Below are 23,172 nucleotides of genomic sequence, written 5' to 3'. Positions count from 1 at the left end.
AATAAACATATGATAATGTTTTATTGAAACAGGATTTCATGCGAGAAGAATGGACAATGGAAATGCTCATTTATCTCGAAGATTCTCTGAGGATGACGATGGCAGTGTTGGCTACTTTGTGGGTCACGATCAATTAGACTTCAGTCGTTACGATGAACCTCCTCCACCCTATACTCTTTGGAAACCACCAGAAATGTATATTCCTCCTGGTGAAGCCCCACCTCCCTATGACCTCTCTGTTCAATTAACTGCGCCTTACTCGAATAATGAATGCTTTCGATATGCTACCGCTGAGCAAGTAGAAATGCAACACCAAGCTATAATATCTGTTCATGTAGAAAATCAAGAATCTGCTTCACAAGCCCAGTCAGCTACTGAAGCCGCTGAAAATGCTCCTATAGCAAACTGTAGTATATGTACTGCAGTAGATATTGAGCTCAATAACATGGCAAATTCAACCAGTGGTGCGATTTTACCTCCTGATATTCAATATGAAGAATCTTGTAGTAATGTTGGTGCTTCTAGTTCCTTACAACCAGAAGCAGCTGCAGTTGCTCAAGAAGTGACAAGTACCAGCTTGCCAAGTACAAGTACTGCTTGTAATGAAAGCATTCCTACTACAAGTTCATGTACATGCTCCCTCATCTCCAAGAAAGGAAGAACTAAGCGCCATTCTTGCTGTGACCCGCCTACTGACAATACTCTTCAGAGAAGCTTGAACAGAAACAATCAGGACAAATATTGCAGTACATATCCAACCTCATCTAGCCAAGAAAATAACAACAACTTGTACCCTGATCCGACCGTGTGGTGTGGAGAAGCCAGTGAATCGTCTAGTAGTTCCAGTCCGACTTACGACCAGCCCACTTTAAGCCCTAGCACCAGTGATTCTAGTTCGGCAGATGCGGATTTCGCTAAAGAATCTCGCGTAGCCGAAGCGTCGAACAGTTCTATGCCGTATCGAACGGTATCGACTCGCTCCGCTCTGTCTTCGAGGGAGCCGACCTACGAGAACACCTCTCGTTTAAGAGAGTTACAAGACGATTGTAATAAAGCTCCTCACTTCCAAAAGACTTTATCGAATTTAAAGAAGTTTTCACTCATAAAACGTAAGAAAAAGAAACGACGGATCGATAGACCTAATGAAATAAGTTTTGTTTGTCAGACTATTCCTGATAACTTGCATACGGCGCATCAGGCAGTATTTGAGGACGGCATGGATCTCACTTCAAGAAATTCGACAGAAAATGTTTCTCATCCTCTGGAGGCTATAAATCCTCATATAGGTCACAAGCTAGCTAGCAGTGGCCTAGAATCTCAAACCAGACCCACTAGTATTAACATACCAGGTCATCCTTTCAGGAGGAAAAATGACAGGGCTGGCCCCAGTTATCTCTCCTACGTGGATGTCCCATGTTGCTCATCGGTTGTTACAGTGTCTGGCTGTACCATTGAAAGAAGTTGTTACAACTCCTCGAGTCCTGATTCGATTTGTGAAAGCCACGGCACCCATTCAGCCGTTCAGTCGTCACGTGGGCTGAACAAACAAGGTATTTCGAGATCTGGCTCGATCTGCTCCGAAACAGGAGAGAGGCGGCACCATCGCTCGGCAGGGTCTTCTCCCACGATATCTCGCTCGAGTCGGCCGTTGTTCGAATCCAGTGGCAGGTTTTTAGATGGTCGATATGCATCTTCGTCACACATTCTCGTCAGTGATAGAACAATGAATAATAGGCATCAAAGTCAGGCTTCGGATGACGGATTGATTCGACACATTCCGGTGTGGGTCGTGAACTCTGTCGCATCTAGGCAGGAATATGATGCCGCAACTTTTCATTCCACTGCCATGCGCCGCTCTGCAAGTGGCTGTTTTGGGGAGAGTTCTCGTTCAGTTGGGGATATCAGTTCTCCTTTAGACTTTAGAGATTCCATGCTGTCCTCTGGGAGTAGCTGGGAGGCTTGCAGCCATCTATGATGGCCATAGGTAATTTCCTAAATTGTATTAATTACCATATTAAGTGTAGAATCAGACCAATCAAACTTTTTCCTGCAATTAATTACTGTTGAATCTTCTTTGTGTTTGAATAATCGACTGCTGAAATGTTGTACTTTCATTGTTTGAAATTATTTGTTGAATTATTTAAACCTTATAGTGCCAAAAACTACCTAGTAGCAGGTGTAAAAATTCAGATTAAAATTTTCATATGTATTCCTCGGCCCACAAAGTTTCAACTCAAAATAAGCAATTTAAACTTGCTGGGCATACTAAAAAAAATAATTTTTTTTTCTTCCAATTATACTCTTTTTCGTGTACATTAATTAATTTGGGCTTTTAAGCAATGGCACTAGAGGGATAAATTTTGTACTGAGCTGCTGGGGGGAAAAAATGCCGATACGGCGGGCTCCTTGATGTAGGGAGAGAAAAAATCTAACTAGAGGTTTTAGTTCGATCTTTAGTTATTAATACAAAAGACTGTTGAATTTCTTAAAGCAAAACTATAAATTTAAGGTTCTATTTGTATAGGTTGACTAACCAAAATGTTAATTCATTAGACATCTAAGTATATAGCTGAATATATGTTGTGCATCACTTTGTCATTTGGATGACTTACACTATTGTGTCCCCTTTCTTGTATTCAGATAAAGTATTATTTGAATGCATCATTCTCATTACGGTGCTTACATAATTAATATTCTTGTAAAGTATAAACACATTGTTTTGTGTTTATCTCCTTCTTTTCTCTCAGAATGGCCACAAGTGTTGTAGGGAATAGTTTATGTCTGTAAACTTTTAAAGGCAACTTTTCTGAACCGGTGTGTAATTGTTATTGTTTTTGAACTCAACTCTTAGAAAAACTTACATTATTATTAATTTTTATTTATTTATTTTGGCAGAAATTAATATTCAAAAAGCGTTATATAATTTTTTTTCTTCAGAAAATGACATTTGAAAAGCATTATCTTAAATCAAAATTTAGAGATTTTTTTTTGTTGAATTTGTACCTAAACTAATAAAGATTTTATTCATAAGTTGTTTTCATACATTTTGGTTATAGAATAATTTTTGACTATGTAGACAATAGATATGCTATCTGTTTTTGCATTTTATTTATATGAAATCTTCTTGATCCAATTAATTGCTAAACTGTTTGAAAGAAAGCGAGTGTTTTAATTTTTACAATAGCAATTTTATTATCAACATGAGTCATTTTTTTTTATTATTGTTAAGAAATGTTGCAGAGGCAACCTTTAGAAACTGATTTATCTAGATCTGCAATTAAAAAAAAAAAATTAAAGGTAACTTTTGAAAGAAGTAACAAGGCCAAAAAGACGAAGCACATTGTAAATTGTAAATAATGAACAACAAATATTTTTTTTTAATGCTTAAATGCATTTAAAGATAGTTGCAATCTCATACATGCCTCTTGAATTGTTTTTTTTTTTCCTTCTTATGTATTATTATTTTATGTGCAATTATACTGTACTTTTATGCTTAGTAATAATTGCTGTAACACTAAGAAATGTATTGAAATTGTTTTATTTATTACTGACGAAATCATATAAATTTTATTTTCCTCCTGGTATTTAACTGACATGTGTGCCAATTTTCATTGTATTTATAATGGAATTTACTCTATTGTTATAATATTGCTCAGCTTAATGTAACAGTAAACCAATAAAGTTACAATTATAAGTTACAAAATTTTATAATGACAAACAACTCATTTTTTTTTATCAAATTTGATAATCTTTACGAATTTTTCAAATAAAATGACACTGTGCCAAAAAAGATGTTTTAACATTTATAAAATATTACAAGAAAAATAATAAATAAATAAATGTAATAAAAATTGATGGAACATGAAAGCTGAAATTATGTTTATCTACGTGACATATTTTTTATACATCATTCAGATCAAACTTGTTTGTCGACTGACTTCTAAACTAACTAATAATAGCTCTTTAATCTATTAAAATTCCATTGATTTGTTGATAATTTCATTTTAATTTTTTACTCTTTCTTTTTTCTCCTTCCAAAATCAAATACATGTTGCCGTTTAAATGTTTTATATCTTTATGTAAACTATTCTATTAATTGAATCATTAATATCTAATTATGAACTTTTTGTCTTACACACATAATGCTAAATCTATTCACAATACACAATTATGCTAAACCATCTCAGTTTTTATTTGCGGATTTAATCTGTTAATCTGTTTTTCTTTTATATAGTTGTGGTTATTTGAACTAATATAAAGAAGTATTCTGTTTATCAATGGTTTTTTTTTAATGTCTTGGACTTATTTTTATTTTAAAATTTGCCCACCAGAGAATTTTTTTAGTTTTCCTTTGAAGAACAATTAACACTTTAATTTCCTAAGTACTAAATTTTAATAAAATATTATTGAAAGTAGAGATTTGCTGTTGTCAAAAGTTAAATTTTTTTTTTTACTTGTTTTGATCAATAGTTTTTTAAAAATAATCGCCATTACTGGAAGCTTAAAGCCATTTAAAATAAAAGATATACCTTAACGATTCGAGCATTTTTAGAACATCCTAAAGATTAGATAAATAGAAGACCTATTGTGCAAATTTACATCAATTGTGAGTACAGCTAATAATCTGAATGCATAAATAGAAGAATCACTGACAAGAATAACTATTACTTTAGAGGAGATTTTGTGCATGCTACTAGTTGAAATTTTTAATTTCGTATGTACTTCTTAATTTCAGAAATTAATTGAAAATTTTTATGTTTTAAAAATTGCTCGAAAATTAATCTTAAAAAATCAATATTTTTTCTGTTTTACTGCTGTTATGAAGAGCATAAATTTAGCCCTCTTTTTTTTCTTCTTTTATTTGTGAATTAGCAATATATAAATTTTTGATAAGCATAATTGTATGCAGCAGCAATTATTCTATCACTTATTTGGATTAAAATATAGTAATTCAGTTGAGTATATAAAAGAATAACAAATTAATAATAAATGGTGTTTTTGCAGAAATATGATACCTGCATTTTGTAATTTTTGATCTGATTAAGTGATTTAAAATGGCAACAATTTCACCGCTTTTCATTATTTGCCTAATTTTAACAAGAAAATAACTGAGACTAGGAGTAATGAGGCATTTGTACCATTTTAAAAATAGATCTACTTGTTTTTCTGTTTGCATATTTTTCAGTTGGTCCTCAATGTATAATTTTTTTACCCCATCAGATAATTGAAGTCATGACAGAAATATTGCTTGTCATAATGTACCTTTTTTTTTTTTTTTTTTTTTTTAATTGAACTGCATATTTTTTATCTCATCGTTTCTCTTGCATATATTTTCTTAGGTATAAATCTAGTATTTCAATTGCATGCCATGACATTTTTAAATGATTGTCTCTATTGTATTATTTATGTACTTGTATGTATATAAAAGTGATATATGACACAGTTATTATTTTATTCTCATTTGGAATATTAAAAAAGAAATTACTTTTTTCTGTTACGCACGGAATTCGCTCATCTGTATGTAGATGCATGTTTCCCACATTCGAATTCAGTATCTCTCCTCAAAAATTGTTTGTTCCCCCATGTTATTAGATAATCACTTCTGAAATAGGTGGTTTATCTCCCTTGTCATATAGTTCAACTTATAATTATTGTTAAGAATTATATAAATTAAATTTTATGTATTTTATTAAATGAGTATTTAATTAACCTGTAAATAATGTAAAAAATAATTGAAAGTATTATGTTTATTATTCAATGTCTTTTAGTTTATTATTATTCAATATTAAAGTGTTTACTTTGTGTAATTAATCATAATTAATATTGTTAAATTTAAGATAATCTATCTTATAAAATGGTGACATTTTGCTTCCTTCCTCCATAATCCTCTTTTTTTTTTTAAATTCTCTCTCAGAAATTAGTAGAGGGATGAAATTACTCTTTGGATTTTTTGAAATCATTAATCATAGATAAATCTTTTTTTTAAATTTAAAACTGGCTCTTTTTGTAATTTTGAAACCTTTCATTAGTCTTGAAATTAGAATAAAAATTAACTATCATTTTTTGTTAATTCCTTGTTTACGTATAGCAGGCATGTGATTTTTAATGCTAAATCACGGAATTTCGTGAATCTCGACGCGGCTGATTCGCAAACTTCCATGAATCAATCATTTATATTCCAACAAAAATTTCTCAGAGTTCTCCTAATCTATAATTTAAATTGCGTTACTTTCGCAAAATCTTGTTAGTCCAACATTAATGCCCTTACCAACACCGCCATTTTTTCTTCCTAAATTCTCAATCGTGTGTGATAACGACATTTTTGCGCGGATTAGTTAAAGAAAAATGCAATTTCGGATAAACGTCATGCAAATTTTGAATTGCGCATTTCGACTATCACTTTTTAACTTGCTCAATACCATTGTAAATCATCGTTTTTTGACCATTCCGTTTTTTTCTCTTTTTTTTCCCCCTTAAGTTATTGAAATTGATTTTTTTTATATTTTATAAAATTCTGATATTATTAAGAAAGAAGAAATATAAATCGTACATTTTCTGATTCAATTCTGTGCTCAATTTGCCCTAAATTTATACAGCATTTCAATCCGCCATTCCGAAGAATATAATTTTTTTAAATATATACATTTTTTTCTCTCCTCAAATTTTATATATGTTACTTTTCCTATAAAAATTTATCCGTTATTCTTTTTCTTTGTACAAATATGTATATATATATATATATACAGATTGAGAAATTTTTTTTTGATAATTTCTTATTCCAGGAATTACATGTCTGATATAAACAAACATTATTTTTATAATGGTTTAAAATGAAATTATCTCTGTTGAAACTGTGATTATTAATCCTCATACAATTAAATGTATTAAAGCTTTATTTATTGTTTAAAAAATGAAAGTTGTAAAATATTTATTGTTTCATTTTATAATTTAATATTACATTTTATATGTCAACATAAAATATTCCAAAAAAAAAAAAAGAAAATACCCTGGAAATTTTGTATCTATGGATTATTTAGAAGAAAAAAAGGTAATTTGAATGGGGTCTCATCTCTTAAACAAATACATAATGTAAAATCAAAATGTTGTTGACCAAAGTTTTATTTTTATGCTTTTAATTTTTTGCAAATAACTGCTTGGTTGATATTTTGTAGGAGGAGGGGAAGTCTAAATTCCTTAACAATCACTAGGGTGATCGTGACACAAAGTGAAAAACCCTGAAAATTCTACAAGTAAAAACTTGATAACAAGATATTAATTTACATACTATTCATCTTTAATTTTTGAAATAAGATTTATAGTTAAATTACCTACTAATAAGGAACATCACACTTTTATGGTAACTAATTTGAGAAAAAACTTTGTTCCTACAAGAATCGCGATATTGGATTTAAGAAAGCGAAAATACAAATCGCAATATTGGATTTTTGAATCGCATAAATACGAATCGTGATGCATGATTTTTAGATCCCATGAATACGAATAGAGACATAGGATTTAAAAATCACGCAAAAGGAATCAAGCTGTACTATTGACAACAAGTAACTTTTAAATCCAGTAAATTTCGAAAATCAGTGTTTTACTTTAAAATCGCGTGAATATAGATCGCGATATTTGCGAATTCCAGCGTAGTTTCAAATGTTTAAAACGTCCAGGAAGAAAATCAAAATTGCAGAAGAGTCTCGTGTATGAAAACGTCTCATTAACGCGATTTAGGGAAGGTTTCAAAATTTAAATTGTAGAACTTAATTCTCACTTTAAATTTTAGATTATGGTGAAAATTCTGTTGGATTATAAGTTTTGATTTTCGGAAGTCCACAAATCAATGGTCTTCCTCAAAAACATCACATGCCCTACTCCTAGTTTCTAGACCTGGAATTCCAGGGTGCACCTGGAATACAATCACCCCTGCAATCATTATTCTGTTCCAAATGATGTTTCATTTCATGTCAAATGGGAATAAAATAATTAAAAGAAAATGCAATTTAAGTATGTGTGTATTAGATGTTGTATTAATATTTTAAATTATATTCCATTCCATGCTTTCTGTAATAAAATGAAAAGAAAAACGGGTCCTTCTCCAAGCACATATTTCTTTATTTCTAATGTCAATAAACTTCAAAAGAAAAGTATCTATTATGACTCTGTAATAATCAAATAAAAATAAACCTTGTGTTTCCTATAAATATATATAAAGAACCATTTATGTGATATTGCTGGTTATAATAAAAAATAATTCTGTTTGTTAGCATGACTTTCATTTGTATAAAGGAGCGAGTAAATAAATTGATACCGTAATCTCTTTATTTTATTTGATGTTTTATAATTTTTACAGATTTTTTTTTTTTAAGTATTGTCTTTCTACTATGTTCATACAAAAATTTACTTTAAAGCTTATACATTCTAACATTCAATTTGAAGTGTACTAACTTCTTCAATTAATTACTTGTTTTTAAAAACAATTATATATGTATTAGTTAAAATTATCGAGAAAACATGGGAAATATTGAAGATTTATGAAAAGAAACGAAGAAAAATAGAATATTTATTTATAATTTCATTATTTTTTAATAATTTTTCTTTATTATTTTTTAAAAATTTTTAAAATAGAATATTTATTTATAATTTTATTATTTTTTAATAAATTTTTTTCTCTTTTCATTAATTTTCAATATTTTTCATGCTTTGTCTATATTTTTAACATGAGTTCTGCTTGCAGCTTATGCGCTGTAAATAAAACTTATTAATTTTCTTCTCTTTTTGTCTTTATTGTTTTATTTATATATAGAGAGGATAAAAATTAATCACATTTTAATTTCTTTTTGCAAAAATATGCTAGATATGTTTCATATAATTTGACAGAAGATATATAATAATCAAGAGTACTTAATCAATGAATATTTTTTCTAAATTTTATTTTGCAATATGAATTTTAAGTGTGTTTCTGACTTTTGCCAAAAAAAAAAAAAGAATTAAGGTTGCGCGGAAATGAAATTAATACATTTATTTGTGTGCAACGCATATTTGATGGTTTTATTTATAATCGTAAAATTGAAAGTTTTGATAACATTAAAATCTAATGTAAATAATTTTTTTATGGAAAAACTTTGAATTCACTTATATTATTTTTTTGTCTTATAAGCATACTATAAATTTGAAAACAAGTTTTAATGAAATACTAATGTAATATACTATGTTTATCAAACACATTCTTAGAATATTATTTAATAAATATCTACTTATCAACAACTTATTTTTGAAGATATGTTTTTTTTTTCTTCCTCCCAAGCATGTGAAAAATCATTTCAAATATTTCATTGTAATAATTTACAGTTTGTACATTTATTGTTGTAATAAATGTTATTTGGGAATTAATCTTGTGCCAAATACTTTTCAATTTTTCTCTTTAAAAATTAGAGCTTAAGATGTCATATTATTTTGTATTTTTAAATAATATATTTTATGGAATTTATTCTATGATTTTTATTTCTTTTGATTATGAAACCTTACAGTAGAATAGACACACCACAATTGCAATATTAAAAATTTATTCTAATGAATATGCTGAATTTTTTATAACACTTATGTGAATAAATATTACTAGTTGAAATGTTGGTGTTATTATTGAAATTATTAGTCAAAATGTTGATGTGAACTTTTTTATCATTAAAAATTTTAAATCTACATTAATTTTCATTAAAGCTTTCTCTTTTTTTTCTTTCAGTGATTGAAATTTTTATCTTTAAACTGTTTTTCAAATCGTTTTTACTTTGTGCATAATTTCAGTCCCTAATCAAGAGTTCTAGTTCCCCATTAGAGAAAAAGAGCCCATGCTATTTCCTTCATGTTAGCCTATGGAAAATTATATATATAATTTATTTATAAAATAACAAAATATTCAATTTTCAAAATTTTTTTGTTTTGTTGTATTCATTGAAATGTGTTATATTGATCCTAATTACCAAATTTTAAAGTTGTAAGTGTTTTAACAATAATTACCCCTCAACTCTTGACTTCTACCTTAACAGGCATACGTCATCAACAACAACAATAAAGTAAATGACTAGATTTAATTTAATAACTAGATTCAATGGAACCACACATGAATCAATGAAATAAAACAAAAAATATTCAATTCGAAATTATATTCATGTGCAAAGTATAGGATCAGTACAACATTTTGTTTATAAATAGGTCCCTCCTGTGGCAATATATTGTTTCCAGCTATATTGTCAGTCACCTCTGTAGATTTTTTTTTAGACTGTCTTTTCAGTTTTAGTGTTTTTTGTTTCCCTTTATCAGTCAATTTTGATAACTATTTTCGAATGGTAGTCTTTCAATGTACGATTGTTGGTTTCGTAAATTTGATCTGTAAGGTGTTTAATTACCACTTCACTTCTTCTAAATTATTCAAAGGCTTATGTGATACTCCACTTTGTTGCATATAAACATTGTTGAGCGTTTTAAAAAGTCAGAAAAATTACTCAAAAATTTACAAATTTCAGTTGGTAGTTCTCTGCTGTTTTTAATAATATTTTGTCTTGTCCAGAGCAGTTGGCATCTCTGATATGGGAATAAATTTTACTGTAAATATATATTTTCGACTCGAATAAAAAAAAAATAATGATTAAAATTATGCCAACCCTGGCTTAGGCTGAATCAGGCTAAAGTTGTATTAGAAAATGGATAAATTAAAATGTTTGTAACATTATCTAATCTGACAGACTAAACATGGTCTTTGAAAATAATATTTTCAATAGTTGAAAATAATCTATTGAACTATAAAACATATTTTCAGATAAGGAAAATAATTTTATAACATTTGAAGTTACATTACACATAAATATAAGTTCCAGCATTCAATGGTGAACAATTTATGTTTTAAAATTTGCTCCTAATAAACTCAGACATTCATCGAATATGAAATACTGATGCGTTAAAAACAATAAGATAGATATGAATAACTTTGTATCAATTTACTCTTTACAAAAATTATTTTTAATGTGTTATATACAATTAATTTTTTACATTTTTCTCTCATCATATTTTCTTAACAGTTTTTTTTGTTTTAACTATGTTTAGTAAAAAGAATAGAAAAGTGAAGATAATTTATTCGAGAGTATTTCAAAAAATGTATAACACAATAGTAACTTTTAAAACATGCCATAAAGTTCCACATTTAAATAGTTCCACAAAAAAAAGAACTCAGCAGTTTAGCCAATTGTAAAAACAAACAAAAGAATTTGAAATTCCACATTTTTTTAAATATTTTCCAATAACATTATATGAGGACAAATTTATCAAATCCAAAGAGAACAAAGTGAAATTTTAGCGTAAGAAAATTTTGTAGACTTAACATTTTTTTTAAAAATTTAATTGAGTTTTAAAAATTTTCATATGTGGTTTTAACAGTGATCGACTGACTTGCATACCTGATATACCGAAAACTTGCAAACGCGTAAAAAAAAGAACTACTAGTCAACTTATACATCAGTATAAGCAGTAGTTCATCATTCTCGAACAAGTTTTATTTGAGTATACTCATCATATAATAGGTAACTGGTAATTTTTATTTAAGGGACTGTGATTCTGTAAGATTTTATTTAACTGAACTTCTTTTTTTGTTCCAAAACAAAAAATTTAAAATTCATAGATTTTTTAAAAAAATTAACTGTTCTAAACTGCTAATTTTTATTTTGTTTTCAACAATTGCAAATTTCTCCTGTGATCAATAGCTAAATTTGATAACAAAATTAAGAATTAATAAAAATTCTAAATCAAAAACAACAATATTTGAAGAACATTAATAACTGAAATGTGTTCAGCTAATTTATCTGTAATAAAATATAATCAAATTATTTATTAAATTATACTTATGTTTTTTTAATGTTTTGAGATATTAATTCATGTACAATATTTTAGTGTTTTGAAAACAATATTCAAAAATATTCTCTTTAATTTTAAACAATCCTACAATTTCTTGAAATTGTAGGTCTTGAAATTTTTTTTTAAAAATATTATTAAGTATTAAATAAGATGGCCAAGTTTATTAATATATTTTTATGTTTATTCAAAATGAATGTTTTAGTTATTATTTTATACATAAAATGTTTTTAGTTACATAAATATTAGTCAGGAAAATATCCTCTTTCATGAGAATCTTTCTAAGAATATTCAAAAAAATATTTCTCCAAAATATTAGAATTTTACAGTTCTAGTTTGAGATCAATGCAATGAAAAAATATCTAATATCAATAAGTATTCCCTCAAACCAATATTTAATTAAAATTTGTAATAGAATTCAACATTTCTTTAATCAAATAATTTTAAAGTATGATTTTAATAATCAAAACAGAGTGAAAATCTTCCTTAATATGTCTTTGTATAAAAGTAAGTCAGTGGCTGATCGCTCATTTCACTACATAAAAATTTTATTATATCATTACTGTATTGGTGATGATACATTTTTAAAATCCGATAAACAAGACAAATCAATAATTGTTAAACTTCAAAACTCCACTCTACAAGATTTGTTACTGCATTTGCTGAAATAAATAAGCGTATTGCTTGCATTTATCACCGTAGAAATTTGATTAAGTAAAATTTTCAATTTTCTTTTTCATAAAATTACCGAATTCCCAAAAGACTTTAGACAATGAATCCTGTTGGTAAGGCTATAATATGCCACGTATGTAATTATAGGACAGTTCCTAAGCTTGAACTATTCTGTGATTTTTACTAATTAAAACAATCCAAATCTTTAGATCCCTCAAATTGAATACTTTAAAATTTGTATTCTAAGAAACCCTCATGTTTTCAGAACAAAAGGCAACAATTTATGATAGATAAAGCCAAAATATTTTTTTGTCAGAACAATTATGAATTCTTGTATCTCATCCTGTTTATCTATTTATTTTCTGTATAAAAGCAAGTTTAAAAAAAATCTAGTTAATAAGGTCTAGATAATCATTTCCTATACAACGCAAGCTATTAGCCCATACTTATGAGATAATAGGTTGATTCCGCTTTCTATAAAACTACACTATCAATAATACATAACAAGCTCTGCTTTGTGTATGTTTGAGAAAGTGAAAAACTCTTCGTCTGCTTCAGAACCAGTTTTTGTTTAAGGAAGGACTTTACGAGGACGTTTTAGCTTTATGATCGGTTAACTTAGCTACATCACAAAATCAAAATTTAACTAGTTGTCTATTGTATTAAATTATATTAGTTTGCTCGGCTTTCTGCAAGACTATGCTATTTTAAAAAACAAAAAATAGCGAACTTAATACAAAAGATCTATATAACATGATTTTACATAAGCTGCATTAATTTCAAAAAAAGCAAACCAAAATTGACAAATTTGTTGCATTTCATTTTTGATGTTCCTAATAATATCAATTTTGTTTTCTTTTAAATAATAATATTTTTATATATTTATACTGAAAATTATTTCAGAGAATTAAGATTGACTACAGATACATATAGTTGTCTATATTTAGTAGCAGCAGAGCCGGATTATACCTTTCGTAGGCCCTAGGCATAGCGGTTTTTTGGCCCTTCCCCCACTCCTCCCCTCTTTTCAAAATATATGCTAAAATTTTCTTGCATATTTTTTTTTACATTTTTATTAATATGGATTTTAATTTACGAATCTGTTTATTGAACTTTATCTGCAATACCGACATACTGCCGATATTGCAGTTGATATCGATAATACCATTATGATTAGCTCGATCGATAACTATGTAAACACTTCACGTCAACAATACAACAACAAACCAGCAAAGAAAACAGTGAAATTGATAATGAGATTAATTACAATAAATATGTATACAGTAGAGAACCAATTATCTGGGATGCTCGGGACCATCGCTATCCCGGATGTCTGAATTTCCCAGTTTTCTGGATCGACCAAAAAGTGTCATTAATCGATGTTTTATCGAACCCGAATTACAAGGAAATTACACAAAAGTTTGTCAGAATCTGAGATTAAACTAAAAGCGCAAAATTTGGTGAAAATTTACTCATCCGATTTAGAGAAAAACTTTGTAGATGAATTTTTACAATTTTCAAATTTATATGAACATAAATCTGCACAAGAAATGTTGAAGGCTCAAATTAAAGATAAACTTGTGAATACTTTTCCTAACGTTCACATTGCATTAAGAATATATTTGTCGATTCTTGGATCAAATGCAGAAGGAGAAAGATCTTTCTCCAGATTAAAATTGATAAAAAATTATTTGCGTTCAACAATGAATCAAGATCGTTTGGCATTGCTCGCACTTATGTCTATTGAATACGACATTTTGCGTAGTTAGGAATTCGACAGCGTAATACAAGATTTCGTCGAATCCAAAAATCGCAAAAAAGTAATATATTAGATCATAAGATTCTGCAAAATAATTTATTACCGAAAAATATTATATTTTTATTTGTATCTTCATAATTTTGAGCAAAATACACTTGTTGTTTTTAAAGCTAAATTATTTTTGTCAACAAATTTTTTTCTCCCAAGTTTTTCGTAGGCCCCTGAATTTCGTAGGCCCTAGGCACGTGCCTAGTGTGCCTATAGGTTAATCCAGCCCTGAGTAGCATTCCAGAAAATTTCTTGAGTTAAAAAAAAAAAAAAAAAACAGTTTAAATTGAAAAATTAGAAAAAAAAATTAAACAAGGTTTTTTTCCTTTTTCTCAATATTTCTTAGTTTACTTAAAATTTTACACATACCTATCATGACCAGGAGAATTAATTAAAATTTACAAATATGTCTATCTTTCTTGAGTTTATGATTATAACAACTATTTACTGATAAAAAATGAATATTAATCATGAATATAAGCTTATAAAGTATCTCTCTGGCTCTCCCTTACAAATAAATAAAATAAACTGTGTTTTTAAGTTCCACCTTTGAAAATTTGATTTCCGGAAACTTCTGTGATCAATGATTTTTTTAAACGTCTGGACCTTCGATCTCCGGAAACTTACGTATCACTGTTAGCGGAAATCCGGATTTTTTTACGGAGCACAATCAGCCCTGTAGTAGGTAAGTTTAATTAAATTTAAAATAGTCTATATACAGTAGGGAACTGATTATCCGGAACGATCGGGACCATCGTTATTCCGGATAGCTGATTTTTTCGGTTTTCTGAATCGCTGCAAAAAGCCGTTTTTTTTTTATTGCTAACCCAACTAAAAAATATTTGAAAATAATCTTAAAACGAAGAAAAAACAATGAAGTAATACACTTATGATTATTTCCAAAATGATGGTAAGGTAAACAAAAAAGAAGAAAAAATTCTAAAATCTTATGAGGGAAAAAAATTTCTTTTTTTAAAAATGGCGGGAAAATTTACCGAATTTCGTTCCGGTTTTTTGGTTTTCTGATTTCCGGATAACGGGTTCTATACTGTATATAACAAAGCTTTCTAAAGTGACATATTTCACAGTTTGCATTATAAAGATTTTCTACAGTATTTTATATTATAAAATAACATTATAATAATAAAATATTACAATAATAAAATCAAAGTAGATAAAAAATAAATAATCAATTTTATTTTACAAAACTAATGTATAAATTATTTATGTTATAAATAAACCAGAAATTTTTAAACAATCAGACATCATAAGCAAATGTTTAAAAAACATTTCATATTCAAGCTATATTTCTGAATACGAAAGATTTGCTTGTTTTTACAATAAAAGAACCTAACCAGAGAGGTCTGTCGAGTTCTTTCTGAGAAGTACCTATTTTGTGAAAATTTAGACATAATTTGTGAAAATTAAAAAATCAGCACAAAAATATGGATTTATCGTTTCTTAAGGGAAACAAAAATAAAATTTTAAGAAAAAGTATTTTGTGAAACTATTGTTTTTCCAAAAGTTGAATTTGTGAAGGTACCGCTTACTAAACGGTAGTATATTTGGCCTGGGCAGACCTCTACTAACAGTAACAAAAGCTAAAAAAAATACACCAAATATGAGGATAAAAATTTCATACATGCTGGTTCATAAATTTTAAACAAGGAATCACAATAAAAACCTTGAAATAATTGGAGATATTTCCAAATGGGTACCTGTACGCGAAAAATGTAAACGTTAACCGTTGCCTCGGTTTTTGGATTCAGAATTTACTGGCAAGCTGGAATTGTTTACGAGTTTCGCTTTTAAGTTTGCACTATTTTGTGTTTTTTCGTTTAGTTTTTCACCATTGCCTGGTTATCGGCAGAACTTGGTGCTAATTTTGGTACAGGTCCCAAAAAGGAAATTTATGTCAATAATTACATGCTTCTGAAATTAAAACTTAAAAAATAATCGAAATAAAGAACATCTTGATTTTTATAAATAATATTGACAATTGCCAGATAATCCAGTATAAATAAACTAATATAAAAATAAACTATACATACAAAAAAAATTATGTCTTGGGTGGTAATTTATTACCACTAGTTATATTATGGATCATTTCAGTTATATATTTGTGCTTTTCCAGTTCATCTTTTAAATGTTGAATCTGTTTTTCACTATTACATACAGATTCATCAAAGTCCTTTCGCAGAGTTTCAAGTTCACATACTGTTTTATCAATTGTAGAATCTTTTTCTTCGATAGAAGCCTCATACTTTTTACAGAGTAATTCTAGCATTCCTTTATCCTGTTTCAATTTCATTCTTTGGTTTTCTAACTGTTCAAAATCCTTCCTAAGTTTGAACAGCAACAACTCGTTCTCTTGGATTGTGTTGCTTTTCTCTTGCAAACTCTCATTTAATTTTCTAAAAGCTTCATTCATATCTTCAATTTTTAAATCTCTCATCTTCAGTTGTTCCACCAATTGCTTGTTTTCTCCGGTCAAATCGTCTATCTTATGAGAAAAATCTTCAGATTTTTGAACCATTTCATTCATTAAGCTTTCATTTTTTGCCTCTAGCGATGCAATATTTTGCTGAGCGGCATCCATAACACTTTGCAATTGCAATAATTTCATTTCAAAATTAGATTTAGATTTTTCAGCACATTTTTTAGTTTCTTCTAAAACTCTAATCAAATCTTCTTTAGACTCTTGGAGTTCTTCCAAGTCTTTATTTTTAAGCCTCAGATCTTCCTCCGTTTGCTGCAGCTGAGTCGTCAGCAATTTCTTCTCGTGATCTTTGGAAGCAATTTGCTCAAAGAGTCTCAACTTTTCTTCTTCGACATTTTTCTTTTGTTCCGTCAACCTAGTCATCTGAGACATTGTCATTTCCCTCTGTTCAATTACAGATTGTTCCATTTCTTGAATTTTTCGACAAGCGAGATCGAAATTGACTTCTAATCTCTTCCTTTTCTGTTCTTCTTGAGTGAATTTCGCTGCGGACGTTTCGCAGCGACATTCATAATCTTTCATCATACCCCTCAGTCGAAGCGCCTCTGCCTCTGCATCGGCCTGGCGACACTTATACTGCGTTATGATCCTGTCTGCTTCCTGTAAAGCTTGTGTTTTAGCAGCTATGTAATTCTGAAATTCCTGTTCTTTAAGGGTAAGCATGGCAATTTTGTGTTCATACAGATCCATTATTTCTGAAGATTTCAAATCTTTAATTTGAAGGCCGTTCTCAATTTTGTTCATTAAAACATCAAAGGCACTGTCACTATATTTGCTCTTCTTAAAACTCGATTGGTTAGTATCTGACGGGAAAAACACAGTAGAATCCGATTTGTGAGAAGAAACTTTTTGCGAATCTGCACTCCTAGATAAAAGGCTCTCGCACAAAATATTTAACGAATTCTTATTGTTTTTAGGAGAGAGAAGGGATAAACTTCTGATAATCTGATGTTTATTATTGGAAGTAAGAGCAAAAGCAACACAGTTGATGACTGCATTATCTTGCAATAACTTACTCAGAAAAACCTCGCAATCAGGTAAGATATCGATTAATGAAGACAAGGTTTCGGTGATCGAGAAGAAAAGGTTAATTACTTGTTCGTGATGCTGATTTTCCTCCAGCAAACTATCTCTTAGAAGACATTTTATAAAATGCTCTAAAGCTTCCAGATTTAGTTTTTCAGCTACGCAGACTCTCAGGTCAGTTTTCTCGCATACGAATGACAGAAGATCGAAACTTACTTGGTTTATAGCTAAACACTCATCGTTTAGATTTTCACACGAGTTGCAAATGTTCTCTAATATATCCACTATTATGTCCTTTAAATCATATTCAATTCCAATAATGCTTTTTTCAACTAAAAATATTACAATACTTCTTATTAGTTGTAAAGATGCGATTGTGATTGCAGCTGGGACTTCTTTTCCTTTCATGGACCACAATGTTAGTTTGGGATGAATTTTTAATGACTGTTCCCGCTGAGATTCACAAGGCACACATAAACTGCTCAACAGCTTGTCTTTAATACCTGCCGTACCAGATAATGAGTTTAGAAACTTAAGAAGTAATTCACACTGCTTAGATGATACCTTATCCAGTGATTTAGTAATTTTTCGCAAGCAGCGATTTAAATGTGGGGATTTAGTAAGGCATTGTAGATGTTTAGGGACTTGAATCAAATCAATAAATAAATCTACAGCTGTTGATGCAGAACCATAATCATTGCAAGTAAGTAATTTCATTATGAGATCAAAGGTCAACATGAGGTTTTCATCTGTCCACAGCTTAGTTCCTAGGATGTTGTAAGGTGTAATACTATATAAAATAGACAAGGCATATAACATGATAATAGGAACTTCACCATTAATCATAGTTACAAGTTTCTTGAAAATTTCTTTAAAATTTGTCAATCCACAGACGTGAACTTGGACTTTAGGATTGTGTCGACATATGTTGGCCAAAATGTGAAGAGAAATTTTAAGGACTTGAGATGTTTCTGATAAAACAAATTTGAAAAGAATACTTATCAAGCTTTGAAAATGATTTTCTAAATAATCAATCTTAACGCCATACGTAACAGACTCCAAAAGCTGCAGACATTGTATGGCTAAATTATCTTTTATGGAAACTCCATATTGTTGCAAAAATGTAGATATAGCAGAGTGAACATGGTACGTAAGTTGTAAATTTTTTAATAACTTATTATTTTGAGTCATGTTAAGAAGAACATTTAAGGCTCGAGTTAAAAGAGGTTGCTTATAATCATTATCTAAGAGAACGTTCACAACATGAGTTATGCACTGAGAGGAAGAAAGAGTGTGATTTTCAAAAATCGACAAATTCGCTTCTTCAGCTGTCAAGCATACTAAAATTTCTAAGTGTCTCTGAAATTGCTTCCTATTATCTTCATTTTGATGAAGGGCATATTGATTTCCACTTAATACAAAAGCATTAACAACATTGCCTGCATCCATAGTGAATATCTTAAAAAGTTTTGTTCCGTATAAATCATTAATTTTTACTTTTTAAAACATATTCTGAAGAAAAGAAAATTGTTTAAAATAATATAGAATAATCAGTTGTACTTAAGTAAAGTTTATAAAAATCCAAAAAAGTACAAAAAACAATAATTTAAACTAGGCGCGTTATTGTTGACAGTCAACGAGTTGACGGTTGAGCATAATAAACATTGATGAAATTAACGGATAATTCTAACGGTTGGTATCTGTTCTTAAAATTTCTCTAATAAGAAATATCCAAACATATTTAAGTTATAGATGTGCATATTTAGTATGTCTCTAGGAATTTTACTATTGATACGTTTTAGACGTAGATGTTTAATAGAATCTCAGAAAGATGTTTCAAATTCTACTTAATATCCAACGCAGATCCAGTTTTTGGATATCTCAGAGATTTAAGTTTTAAGACAGATTGCATTTACCCGATTTACAGGTTAAAATTGTGTAAATTTTTAAATTATTTCTTGCTGTAAATAAAGAATATTAATTATTTTTATTTTCAATTTAGATTTCAATACAATAATTAACTGGTGACCACAATTATTTTTCAATGTAAACAAACTCCGGACCCGCTATCGCGTTGTCGTTTTATTTCATTTGTGTGAAGGTGAAACAACTTTATTTCTCATTTAAAAAATCAAATTCGACTGTGAATTATTACTCTTGCATATTAGGAAGTTAAATTTCAGAGTGTGTTGCCAACTACTGAACTTCATAATTGGGATTTGCGTAGTCAAATTTGCCCATGTCAAATGTGATTCAAGAACTGTAACATAGCAAGTTTGCATCGATTATCAGTTATCTGATGTAGAGACTAACTCTATATCTTTTCAAAAATGTCTTTTATTTACTTGTATATTACGTTGAACTGATAAATTTTTACTTGTTTATGAAAGACTTATAATAATATAGCTTTTATAAACTATTATTTGCAACTTACCTGAAATGTCATTTTTGTAAATTATTAATAAAATATGAGTTTATAACTTCTCAGATTTTTTTATATTTAAATTTAGTTGAATCAGTACGTTTATGATTGTATGTATGTCTGTGAATTGATGACTATTGAATTTGCTTATACAATTATGACTTTTATTTTTTTGTTTTGAATTTAAATTAAAATCTCGCTTTGATATTGAATATGTAACAATAATAATTTGAGCACTACTTTATAAATTGAAGCTAATATCAAAACCTTTAACCTATAAAATTTTATGGTTCAGTCTAAAAAATATTTAATTTATAAATATATTTTATAATTCTTTAGACTTTTGACAGGGTTTGTTGATTTAAATCAAATGATTTTTTTAAAAAAGTCATTGATTTAAATCAACTAATTTTTTATAATATATATATTGATTTTAAAAGTTTAAAAAAACAGTGTTTTAAATTATTGATACATTTATTATTTTCTTTTCCAAGTTTTAAAATTTATTTTAAATAAATTATTGCTGCATTACTTAATTTTAGTTAACAAAATTACTTTCTTTCATGATGTGTGTTAAATTCCAAGACATTTGAAATTACAGATTAAAGTAAACATTTAACTCAGTCTTAATATAGACTTGCATAGCTGTAGAAATTAATTAATAAACATGAATTTTTTTCGAAAAATAATGCAAATAATGTTAATTAAAATTCTACCTTTTGAGTGAAAAAGCATGGAATTAAAATCTACATTATATTTTATTAGTGGAAAATGTATATTTTTGAAGCTTGAGGTTATTATAAAAAGAAATTACCATAATATGCCAAAAATAGGAAAGAAAAAAAAAAGGCTGATGAATTCAGATATTTTTTTCATGGTATAATGTCAAACTCTTTCGAAGTCTATTTGAAGCAGTAGGGTTATTAACTAGTATTTTTTTCTGTAAAGGAATTTTGTGAAAAACTCCAATGAGTACATTGATTTTTTTTAAATTTTTTTTTAGCTTAACTTGTCTATTTTGATATAGAATTAAACATGAATATTTTAATATAAAAATATATAGATTAAATTTTTATTTATTTTTTGATGAATGACTACATTTATAAGCACAATCTGTAACATTTATTTTGTCATTTTCAAAACCAAGAGAGAAAAAAAAGCAAAATAGCAATTTTAAATTAAAATTGTGGTTTGTTAATTTGAAACTTTGTTTTGATAGTTAAAATACAGAGGTCTGTCCAAGCCGAATTTGCTACTGTTTACCTGTACCTTCACAAATTCAACTTTAGGAAAAACGGTAGAATAATTTCTTAAAATTTTATTTTTGTGTTTTGTAAGAAGCGATAAATCCATATTTGTGTTGATTTTTTAATGCAATTTTTTATTTTCACAAATTATGTCTAAATTTTTACAAAATAGGTACCTTTCAGAAAAACCTAGACAGACCCCTGAAGTATTCTTTAAATTCTCTATTTCATCTAGTCTTTAAATTTCAAACATGCTTTTGTTTCAAAATGGTTGCTGTGCATTCAAAGCTGTGTATTATAATGAAAAATTATTTTAGTAAGTTAGAGCTTCTAAAATATTGTTATAATATAGTTTTAATATTAATTTAATTTTGATTAAACATTTAAAAAGTTATTTTGATCATAAATTAAAGCTCTTTTTGTATTTGAATAAAAAGTGTATTTGAATAAAAATCAAATAAATCTTATTTAAATCAAAACAATCAGATAAAAATCAAGAAAATCTGATTTTTTTTTTTAAAAAAAATCAAGAACTCTGGACATGGGTAAGTGTAGCATAAGTAAATTGAGTTAGTGTCCGGGATTTACGGAGAAACTTCTTGTTGCATATATTTCTTTATATACTTTAGGACTATAAAACAGCCATAAATGACTGATTTTATTTTTAAATAACAAAAAAAATTATAAAAAAATGATGTTTTTAAATGTTTGATATTTCATTTAAATTGTTACTAAATTCAATTAAAATTTTTATACTTTTCACTTTTAATTTCTCGTTGCATATAATTGTGATGATGAATTTCAGTTGCGCTGGATCAACTTTTTTCCCTCATTTCATTTAAAATTTATATAAGTTACCTAAAAGTGTTTATATTTTTCAAGGTCATCTAATATTGTTGCTGTATTGTGCAAAGTTTTAATTTTAAAAGTGATATTACTTGCTTCTTTCTTTTTTCATTTTGTCAATGTTTTGATGACTGATATCAATACCCACTATTTTGATCATCTGCTAAAATTTTTTCGCCCCCCAAAACATGTAAATTTCATATCATTATTAAGCACATATCTTATTATTTAAAACAGTTCAATATCTAATTATTTAACTTTGCTCAGTATTTGCTAACCATGTAATTTGGTTTTAGGCTTAAAAATGAATATTCGGTTAACCAATGAGCCAAGTTTAGTTAGAACATGAATGTTTATTAACATTTAAGTGATGGCTGGTTCAACAGTTGTTACATTAAATATTTAATATATACAAGAAGCAAATATAAACTTTAGGTAAGACTTTGTTTTGTCTTTATCATGGCCAGTACCTATGCACTACTCAGTTGCAGTGAATTCTATTTTGTTTTTAAAAATCCCAATAGAAATAATCTATAATAAGAGTGTAGGAACCACAATATTTCACTTGTTTAAATAACTGTAGTACTAGCGGTTCCCAAAATGTAAAATACTTACTAGTTTAATTTAAATTTACTTCTTTTTTTATTGATTTTGTCTATGGCTATTTAGAAATACAAAGTGAATATATTTTAAATTAAAACACAATAAATAATTTGGGTCATAGATAACTCACTAGTCTTGCTTTGTTTAT

General features: G+C 28.1%; 2 protein-coding genes across 6 annotated transcripts in view; one reads left to right on the top strand and one right to left on the bottom strand.

The window, feature by feature from the left end:
• Nucleotides 1-11,562, top strand: part of LOC107444131 (uncharacterized) — a 28,168-nt gene extending 16,606 nt beyond the window's left edge. For all 5 annotated transcript variants that reach the window (XM_043051934.3, XM_043051937.3, XM_087158078.1 and 2 more), the window contains one exon: nt 33-11,562. In XM_043051934.3, coding sequence (XP_042907868.1) covers nt 33-1,975 — 1,943 coding nt within the window. In that variant the 3' untranslated portion in view covers nt 1,976-11,562. The remainder of the gene's footprint in view (nt 1-32) is intronic.
• A 3,993-nt stretch (nt 11,563-15,555) lies between these two features.
• LOC107444135 (protein CIP2A homolog L) lies at nt 15,556-19,693 on the bottom strand. Its single transcript, XM_016058217.4, has one exon. The coding sequence runs from the start codon at nt 19,353-19,355 to the stop codon at nt 16,440-16,442; it is 2,916 nt and encodes a 971-aa protein (XP_015913703.3). The 5' UTR covers nt 19,356-19,693; the 3' UTR covers nt 15,556-16,439.
• Between the last annotated feature and the right edge of the window lie 3,479 nt (nt 19,694-23,172).

This window comes from Parasteatoda tepidariorum, chromosome 2, assembly GCF_982258835.1.
Source record: "Parasteatoda tepidariorum strain Cologne lab strain chromosome 2, Ptep-v5.0, whole genome shotgun sequence".
Classification (NCBI taxonomy): domain Eukaryota; kingdom Metazoa; phylum Arthropoda; class Arachnida; order Araneae; family Theridiidae; genus Parasteatoda; species Parasteatoda tepidariorum.
Note: the sequence above shows the minus strand (reverse complement) of the source record. Positions and strands in the feature narration are given on the sequence as shown.

Bases quoted from the DNA above. Each gene is read 5' to 3' on its own strand.
- LOC107444135 (XM_016058217.4), bottom strand. From the start codon at position 19,355: ATGGATGCAGGCAATGTTGTTAATGCTTTTGTATTAAGTGGAAATCAA.